The sequence below is a fragment of the Garra rufa genome, chromosome 25 (assembly GCF_049309525.1).
Source record: "Garra rufa chromosome 25, GarRuf1.0, whole genome shotgun sequence".
Taxonomy (NCBI): Eukaryota; Metazoa; Chordata; class Actinopteri; order Cypriniformes; family Cyprinidae; genus Garra; species Garra rufa.
The window spans coordinates 1,350,322-1,359,794 of NC_133385.1; the positions used below are offsets into that span (position 1 = coordinate 1,350,322).

General features: G+C 43.0%; 1 protein-coding gene across 1 annotated transcript; it reads right to left on the bottom strand.

Moving 5' to 3' along the window:
• Window positions 1–1,853: 1,853 nt before the first annotated feature.
• Window positions 1,854–9,214, bottom strand: LOC141301948 (interferon-induced GTP-binding protein Mx2-like). Its single transcript, XM_073832150.1, has 13 exons — window positions 9,023–9,214; window positions 8,102–8,187; window positions 7,831–7,879; window positions 7,498–7,652; window positions 7,273–7,411; window positions 6,971–7,169; window positions 6,664–6,742; window positions 4,190–4,312; window positions 3,199–3,331; window positions 2,963–3,106; window positions 2,769–2,845; window positions 2,448–2,657; window positions 1,854–2,367 (listed from the first exon to the last, which is right to left on the bottom strand). Exons 1-13 carry the CDS (start codon window positions 9,210–9,212, stop codon window positions 2,137–2,139), a joined length of 1,815 nt encoding a protein of 604 aa, XP_073688251.1. The 5' UTR covers window positions 9,213–9,214; the 3' UTR covers window positions 1,854–2,136.
• Between the last annotated feature and the right edge of the window lie 259 nt (window positions 9,215–9,473).

Genomic DNA, 9,473 nt, shown 5'->3' on the forward strand with positions numbered 1-9,473 from the left:
AATCCCCATCAGGTTGTCCCGGTAGACCTTGTTCGATAACATTTATCGCCACTTCTGTTTTAACAGCCAGGACTCGAGACTGCCGAATGCTATCTGGCATTGCCCGCTTCAGATCTGTTCCTCTTCGTGCTTAACTACCAGCGGAGCTAACTGATAGATTAAACTCTTGCAGTATCTAGTCGGCAAAACAGCAAAAACGTCCTTCTGGCAAAGGAACGATTCGAGCGCGGTTTTCTGTTCCTCTTTTAAATGAAAAGCTAAGTCTAACTCGGTCATTGTAGCGGCCAAAGCTGTTTCAAACAACTGGTTTTCATCTGTAGAATAGATCTCTTTCAATGTTTACTAATGATTCCGGAGGTCGCAGCGCTGTCGTCATCAGCTTAGCTCCGCCTACATCAGATACACCGATTTGATTGGTTCCCAGAATTGCTTACGTATTGCAGTAACATGCATCATTGCTCGAGGCCAGAGTGTCTTGCAGAGACAATTCAAATTGTGCTCTGGCGAGACCTCTGGATTTCCAGGGTAAGTTTTGTGAAGAAACTGAATTTTTTTTAGTTGAAATTACCAATAAACGTCAATATTTGAAACCGGTTATTTATACTGATGCCCTATGGTGTATTTCATCATTCATTGTAACTTGTAACATAATATTTAACTTTAACTTTAACATAATTAGAATGTTGTGCCTTGCGCCACCTGGTGGATATTGTGTGAAGCACAATAATGTTTTTTAAAAATCTGAAAAAGCACCTGCAGGGAGTTTAGTGATCACACATGGCAAATTGCAGGCTGCCTTGGAAAAAAAAATCATTAAATTAAGAATGCATTCGTAAAGGCCACATCTGTATGTGTGGGGTGGAAATATCAAAATATGGGCGAGGTTTGTTTTGGTGCTTTCAAATATCAACATCGAATTCAATTGACACTGATATCAATTGCACCTTTAAGAGAATAGTTACACCCATTTTGTACCATGTGCCTGGTACGCCAACCATGATTTCCCATCGTTAAACTAGCAAAATTGTATTCAGACACATCCTTAATGCACCTGCGCCATGCGCTTTAGTCCATGTGCTTAGATTGTTAAAATGGGGCCTTGTGAGTCACTTGAGCTTTGATTGTGGAAGGGATAATAGGAAATCATAGTTCTGATTGGTAAGACCATTTATTTCATAAGCCTGATTTTGGTGGGAATAAATAGCTTACCATTTAAAGGGGTCCTATTATGCTCTTGTATAAAGTCTTTATTTTGTTTTTGGGGTGCACTAGAACATGCTCTCATGCTTAGTGGTTTGAAAAACGCATGATTTTCAGATAATTTACATTATTACATTGGCTTTCTCCCCAGGTTGGCACAAACGGCTCGATTAGTTCTGGGTTCTACCTTCCGAAAAACCAAATGTGTTGTGATTGGTTAGTAGTCCCACTGGGTTGCAATTGGCGAACAGCTAACAGCTGCCACGCCCCTTCCCAAAGCAGCCAACTAGATTAATGTGATTCCTACGTTTTAAATATGGATATTTTTCTTACAAAACCCATTGATTGCTTAATGAGGCCTTTACTGAGTCCCATGTGAGACACTTTTTTTTTATTATGGATCGACTTGTTTTGGACTGATGGAGAGAAACACTTGTCTATTCCGCTGTAAAGCTTGGGAATGTCAGGATTATTTTAATATAACTCCAACACACACACACACACACACACACACACACACACACACACACACACACACACACACACACACACACACACACACACACACACACGGTTCAATCAATAAGGGAAAAAGTGATTTTAATTTTCAACAGATCACAAGAAAATACACTGTAGTCAAAGCACTGATACTTCCAGATGATTTACTAAACTAAATGTAGGTGTCTGCCCTACTTTAGCCCATAGATGTGACTTGGATACAAAGTGCTGCCTTGGTGAACTACTTGGAATCAAACAAATAGGCGCCTAAGATGCAGGTTAATATATGCATATATTATAACAATCAAAAAATCTTAACAAGCTGAAGAAAGTTTTATGGGTTAAATTGTCCAATCCTGCAATGATAAAGCAAGCATGGGAAATAGATGGACATTACAAGATTAACATCAGATACATTTGATTTATTTTCAGATATATCTAGTCTTTCAAAAAATTGGTAATTGCTTCTTTAGCAGAAGTCAGTCGAGTCAGACGAGCTCTTAGCTCGCTGCGCCTTCTGCTGACATCAGAGGCCTCAAACAGGAGCTCGCGCACATTTTGCTTGTCCAATAATTTCAAAATGTCAATAGACAGAAGCCGAGCAGTCTCATCTAACACGTAGAAGCTGATCATCAAGGGCAGTTGGTCAGCCAGTCTCTGCACCACAATCTGAAAGAAAACAATTAGAGATGGTATATCCTCACACCACAAACACAGTGCAATGTTTGTCACTGAAAACGAAGATCTACCTCATAATATGCCTCCAGCATTTGACTGTACTTGCATTGTTTGTCAAAGACAGGTAACTCCTTTTCTGAAAAGGTCTGGTTTGTTATTCCACTCAAGACCTTCAAGAAAATGGGATCTTGAGTGAAGATCCTGTTTTCCATTTGAAACTGCTCTGAGATCCTCTGCTCTGCCTTTTCTTGTTGGTTAAGCTGAATGTCATTGATTTTGTCCTACAGAATCAAGTAAAGAAGTACAAAGAAAAAAACAAAAACTTGATCAAACTGGAATAAAACTCAATCCTCTTTGCAATACTTGAGGAGAAATTGAAGGGTATAATTTACCTTGGTGATGTTTTGAAGGACATGATAGTTCTGGAAACAGTCACTCACCACGTCAGTGAATTGCTTTATGATTATATCTTCAGAAGAAATACAAATAGCCACAATTCAGATATGCTAAACCTAGCATGATCAATTTTTTTGGTTTTATAATGCAGGCTCTTCACGTTGATCAGAATGTCTTTAAACACAAATACCTTTAACGGCATTGAGTAAATCAATGGCTCGATCCTTAAGTTTGGCCACATGGTCCTGCAGAATCGTCTCAAAAATGATGTAGTTGCTGAAGCCAGGCAGTTCCCTCCCTCTGTAATTCTCACTCAACGCTTTTGAATAGTTAACTTTTAGAAACAATATTGTTTTCTTGTGAGATGAACTGACCTTTTCATTTTCATTATAACTCTGTGCTTCTTAAATGTGAAAATATACTCACAGGCTGCCTTTGTACTGTCAAGATAATCATTCCACTTCCTGAATTCAGCACGAATCTGCAAAATCAAACTTTTCCCATTCTTCTGTTCTCCTGATGATAGGGTCTTGATTTTCTCATTGAATCCATTTAAGGTCTGTGAGGGAAAAAAAAAATGTTACTGTGACACCCTCATTGGACTGTTTGTGTTGGTCTCTTGTGCCCATATTTAGTTTCTGATCCTAAGTCATCACCTTCACCTGTCTGTGTATCATGATCTACCCTATATAAACTGGTTTCTGTTGAGAGTTTACAGTCCGATCTCAAGGTTATGTTCGTGTGTGTCTTCCTGCCCTTCATGTGTGGATTTGCTTATTGTGGATTATAATAAAGACTTGTCATTGTATTTTGCCTTTATGTTGCACCTTTCTTACACCATGACAGTTACATTATCATTATACAGGACTTGTTAGAACAGTAAAAGAGTTATTATCTGAACAGAAAGCATTTTCAGGGGCTGTTCACTGACATGTAACGAATCAGAATGAGCCACGCTTGTAAAACACACACACACACACACACACACACACACACACACACACACACACACACACACACACACACACACACACACACTCACACACACACACGCACGCACGCACACACACACACACACACACACACACACACACGTGTATATATAAATATCACATATAATATCACAGTTAAGACCTTTTCTTTGGCAGAATTGTAAGGCTTTAACTGGTTTGGCTTTTCTCACAATCTGAATTATATCTCTTTTGATGTGACTTTTTCCCAACTTTGACCATATTTCTCTGAACTCTGAATTTATCCATGCTTTAAGGGGCATATTTCTTGGACAAAATAAATTTATCAGAAAATGCATATTGTTTTCATATAATGTTCTGGTGTATTTGCTCCTATAGGATTCCAGAAGATTAGACACTAATGGTAATTCTCAGAAGCAAGAAGACTTAATGTCTTGAGGTCTTACTTCAATGAGGAATTCCTTGGCTCCATTAAGGTCTTCTGGTGGTCCAGCCTCACAGCTTTTAAGTGCATTCTTCACGCTCCACAACTGTTCTTTTATCTTCTCCTGAAGAAGTGGCAGGGAACTCTGACAAAGACAAGCAAGATACAGTTTAATTATAGAGTCTCAGTTCATCCTGCCGGAAAGTGATCTACCCTATATAAACTGGTTTCTGTTGAGAGTTTACAGTCCGATCTCAAGGTTATGTTCGTGTGTGTCTTCCTGCCCTTCATGTGTGGACTGTCGTCTATGGATGAGATTTGCCTAATGATTTTTTTTTCGTGGAGGACTCTCAGAGCCATTGGCTTCCCACATGCCAAATTTTGAACCAGACTGGACTCTGCACTATTACATGGATCTGGCTCTTTTGTTGTGTGGTTCTCCATTTACGGTGGGTGAGGTAGAGCCACAGCACAAGATGGCCGCCAAACCTGAGTCTGCACCTAAGATGGCTACCGTCAAATCACAGTCTCCGCCGCCAGAGCGCCCTCCAGTGACTGCGCCGCCAGAGCGCCCTCCAGTGACCGCTCGCTCAGAGCCTGCTCTTCCAGAGTCTCCGCTGGAAACGCCCAGCCCTCCTGAATCTCCGCTGGGGTCGTCCAGTTCTCCAGAGCCCGCTCCTCAAGAGCGTCGTCCAGAGCCCGCTTCACAAGAGCGTCGTCCAGAGCCCGCTTCACAAGAGCGACGTCCAGAGCCCACTCCTCAAGACAGCCTTCCAGAGCCTCCGCTGGTTCCGCCCAGCCTTCCAGAGCCTCCGCTGGTTCCGCCCAGCCTTCCAGAGCCTCCGCTGGTTCCGCCCAGCCTTCCAGAGCCTCCGCTGGTTCCGCCCAGCCTTCCAGAGACTCCGCTGGTTCCGCCCAGCCTTCCAGAGACTCCGCTGGTTCAGCCCAGCCTTCCAGAGACTCCGCTGGTTCAGCCCAGCCTTCCAGAGACTCCGCTGGTTCCGCCCAGCCTTCCAGAGACTCCGCTGGTTCAGCCCTGCCTTCCAGAGACTCCGCTGGTTCCGCCCAGCCTTCCAGAGACTCCGCTGGTTCCGCCCAGCCTTCCAGACACTCCGCTGGTTCAGCCCTGCCTTCTAGAGACTCCGCTGGTTCCGCCCAGCCTTCCAGACACTCCACTGGTTCAGCCCTGCCTTCCAGAGACTCCGCTGGTTCAGCCCAGCCTTCCAGAGACTCCGCTGGTTCCATCCAGTCGTCCTGAGATTCCTGTCTGCCCGGTTCTGGTCACGGAGCTCATGCATGGACTGTTCCCACCCACCCTCCCTGCTGCTCCAGTCCCGCCACCTCTGTCTCCTGACAGTCCCTCTGCTCACCCACATCCCACCTTCGGTGCAGAGGACTTGCTGTGGGACTGCCAGTCTCCATCGGTGTCCAGACTGAAGCACCCCTCACCATCACCTCCAGTCTCAGAGTCCTGGACTCCACCTCGGCCCTCCGACCCTGCGGCTCCACCCCGGCTCTGTGCTCCCTCGTCTCCGTTGTCGGCCGTCGGCCCACCAGCTCCTCCGGGCTCCATCGTCTCTCCGGCTCTGCCCCGGTCAGTCGTCGCCCCACCTTCGCCTCTGGACTCTACTCCTCCGGCTGCGCCTCGTCACTCCGTCCTGCCGGCTCTGTGGACCTCCTCCCTCCCGTGGGCACAGCCTCGATCCTCTGTCACTCCGGCTCCGCTGCGTACCTCCGGACCTCCATCTCCGCCGGGGTCGCCAGAGCCTTGGGTTCCGCCGTGGCCCTCCGGATCCTCTGTGTCGCCCAGGACCATCGACTCTCCGGTTCCGCCTCGGGCTCCACCGGCTCCACCTCCGTCGGTCGGCCCCATGCAGGAGCCAACCCTTCCTCCACCATGGCTTCTCCCTCCGTCGGCTCCGCCTCATTTCGTGGTTCCAGTACCCCTACATGGACCTGGCCCTCCATCCCTCCCCCTGTTCTGCCTCCGCTCCACCACCCTCAAGGTTGTATAAGGTGGTTAGAGCGTCTGGAAGCCGCTCCTTGTGGAGGGGCTCTGTCACGTATCTGGTCTTCCCTGTCATCATAAACTCTTGCACCACACTTCATTCCCCATAAGCCACTGCACTAATCACTGCATTCACCTGGCCCTTGTTTCTCAGTGCTCTGATTAGTTCTCACAGCTGCACCTCATCACTCTGACTGCATTTAAGCCACTCACACACACAGCCACCTTGCGAAGTCTTATCGTTCCATATGGTCGTTATTCTAAGCGTTTCTCTCTGTGTTGGATTATCTGTGTATGACTCTGGACTGTGTACCCCGTTGACGATTCCTGCTTCCTGCCATTGCGACCATTGCTTGAGTATTGAACTGTTTCCCGGATTACCTACGTTGTTCCTGTTTTCTGGTGATTACTCCTGCCTGTCGACATTTCTAAATAAATGCTGCAATTGGATCCGCACGTCTCAGTCTGACTCTCTCTGTGACACTTACTTTGATATGATCAACAAGTTCCCGAGTCAGTTTGATGGCAAGACATTTAGTAGTCACTTTATCCTCTTCCAAGAGGCATCTGTAGAAAAAAAGGCACTTTTTGAAATCAATCAATCAATCAATCAATTTACAGATTACAAATATAAGATTATGCCTTAAGGTTACTCCTTAAGGTTTTATTTTCATTAATTTAATTTTTGTAATTCATTTTTTTTTCATTATATTATCAGGACAGCTTTAAGACATCAAAACGATTTTAAATGAATACATGCAAAATAAATAAATAATATTATTTTTAAGATGTAACCTGAAATAGTCATGGGTTTGGAAGAATTCTCTCTCCATTTCTGCTGCTTTCTCTATAGGAATTTCATCATTGATCTGCTGTTGTCCTCTACACTTCACCATGATGTAACCTTTGCGTAGAGGAATCACTTTGTTCTGGACAATATCCAGAATGTTCTTCTCGGTTCCCTTGTCTATGAGGTCTGGCTTGGTCAAAATGGCTGTGAGAATGAAAAAATAGTTTTATAAAATGTACAGCTGACAAATGTGTTGTAGGAAATTTGGTGAGATATAAGATGCTGTGCAGATCATCTGCTTCATTACCCAAAGTTCTTCTGCCCTCAGGATCTACTTCTTGAGCCATTTTTAAGGCTTCTGTTGTTGCAATGTCAGTGTTACAAGGGACCACTACCAGGTTTATAGTCTGAAGTTTCCTTATATATTTCAAGATCAGACGTTTTATCTACAAGACATAAACATGGTTTAAAACCTGTATTTATACTAGTTTGATAATGAATGTGGTGTGCGAGATCAGATTATATGACCCACCTGTTTTCCAATATCCTCTGGTTGTCCTTCTACTGGGACTCTGGCAATTCCAGGCAGATCAATCAGAGTGAGGTCACACACATCTGGTGACATGATCTCTAAAGTGATGAGCTCATCACATATTCCGACCCCTTTTCCTGCCAGATCATTCTGGGCTGTAAAGCACAAACTCCATAATTAACTTTTTTACTGCTTATTAACTAATGTTCACTGGAAATAAGGCCTTTAAAGCAGTGAGAATAAAGACAAGCCATTGCAAAGAGGCTAAATGTTTGAGACTAATTAAATGTATATTTTACTCAAAACTGAAAACTCTTACTCAGTCTTACTAACCTGCTGCAACATGTCTTTCAACTAATGAAGGATCTGCAAATTCAATTTTCTTCTCATTGTGAGTTGACTGTGCAACCTTTCCACTATCTGGTTTGCTGGGTTTAATAGGACCTGCCACAAAACATGGTTTTAATCCAGTTGTAAATGCACTAATTTTAATCCTGATAAAGGAAACCATTCCAGAAAAACCAAAAAAAACAAACAAACAAAAAAAAAAAAAACACTGCAAGCAGCACTACTTACCTGCAAAAAGATTTGAAAATTCATCTGCTTTTTTACTGTAAGTTAAAACAGCCTTCCATTTGATTGCTGGTACCTTCTTCAGCCTCAGCTCTAATGGACATCTAGTCACAATTCCTACAGCAAACACAGTTGAGTTAGCAATCAACCGACAGAATCAATCAATCAATCAATCAATCTATCTAGAGTCGTAACACCCCTTGGTGAGCAAGATATTATGTTGTTGTTGTTATTATTGTTATTATTATTATTATTATTATTATTATTATGAGTTTTGTTGTTGATATAGAAACCATAAAACCTTGGTAATGAAGAGCATGGCTTTTGCCTGAATTATAATCGTACCAATTCTACAGTTAACTCAGGATTCAAGAACTGCAGTTGATTTTCATTGTTACAGAGCAGTCCAATAAACAGGCGTGGGTCGTTACAATGGCGAGCGTAATCTTTGTATTTATTTTTGCCTGGTTTTTCTCGTCTCGTCTGTTTCGCTGCTTGCCCTGGAACTCTCGCCTGTTTTGTGGATTACCCCTGGATTCGCCATTGTGTCGACCCTGAGTGAGTATTTGCAGTATTCTCACAATTATCTGTTATTATTTGTTTCTATCCTTTATTAAAATGTCCTAACCCCAGCTGTTCTGTTGTTGCAGTTTCTGGAAACCTGCTAGATTCTACCTCCTATCTGACATTAATGCATTTATGTTTTAATTCTGTTGTAGTCTAGAATATTTAGCATGCATACCGATTGTATCTTTGTGTATTGGAGTTTTTTTTTTAATGCTAATTATTCCTGTGGTAGAAAAATAGTCCCAGGGCCCCACATGTTTTTAGTCTGGGCTTTGTCAACTTATCTAAGACAAATCAATAGAGCAATGTTAGAGAGGTGTGTATTAAGTGGTCACTGAATGTGTATGAATATCCAATAGCAAAGAAGAGTTAAATTAGTCCTTACCACTCCCTCTTGGTAACGCAACTCCAGACAGTGCTTCCAACACAGAGCTTTTTCCAGAACTCTGGTCTCCAAGCACAACGATAGTCGGTAACGCCAAGTCCTTATGAATGCCAACTGACCGCAGAGTGTCAATCAGATCAATGTATGGACGAATGCTTTTGTCTAAATGACTGTGAACCTCTCCACTCATTTTCTGACTGCAAAGATAAACAAACATATGTAAAAAAACACAGATTGTGTCTCACTGAGCAATGAAAGTTAGCCTTTTTCATTACATCACATTAGACAGATCTTAAAACTACACTGTAAAACAACTGGGAAATGTTGATATACTCCTCCTAGGTTTTTCATCCAATCACCACCAAACTTTTTTAACATGATCTCAAGATGTGGAAGATGCAAAATTGCTAAGGGATTTTTGATATCTTGAATGGTTTAGCTTTAGCAAGGC

Bases quoted from the DNA above. Each gene is read 5' to 3' on its own strand.
- LOC141301948 (XM_073832150.1), bottom strand. From the start codon at position 9,212: ATGAGTGGAGAGGTTCACAGTCATTTAGACAAAAGCATTCGTCCATAC. The intron at 7,880-8,101 runs GCAGATGAATTT...CACAATGAGAAG, and splicing joins TTTTAACTTACAGTAAAAAA to AAAATTGAATTTGCAGATCC. The intron at 3,107-3,198 runs GTGAGTATATTT...TGTTTCTAAAAG, and splicing joins TGACAGTACAAAGGCAGCCT to TTAACTATTCAAAAGCGTTG.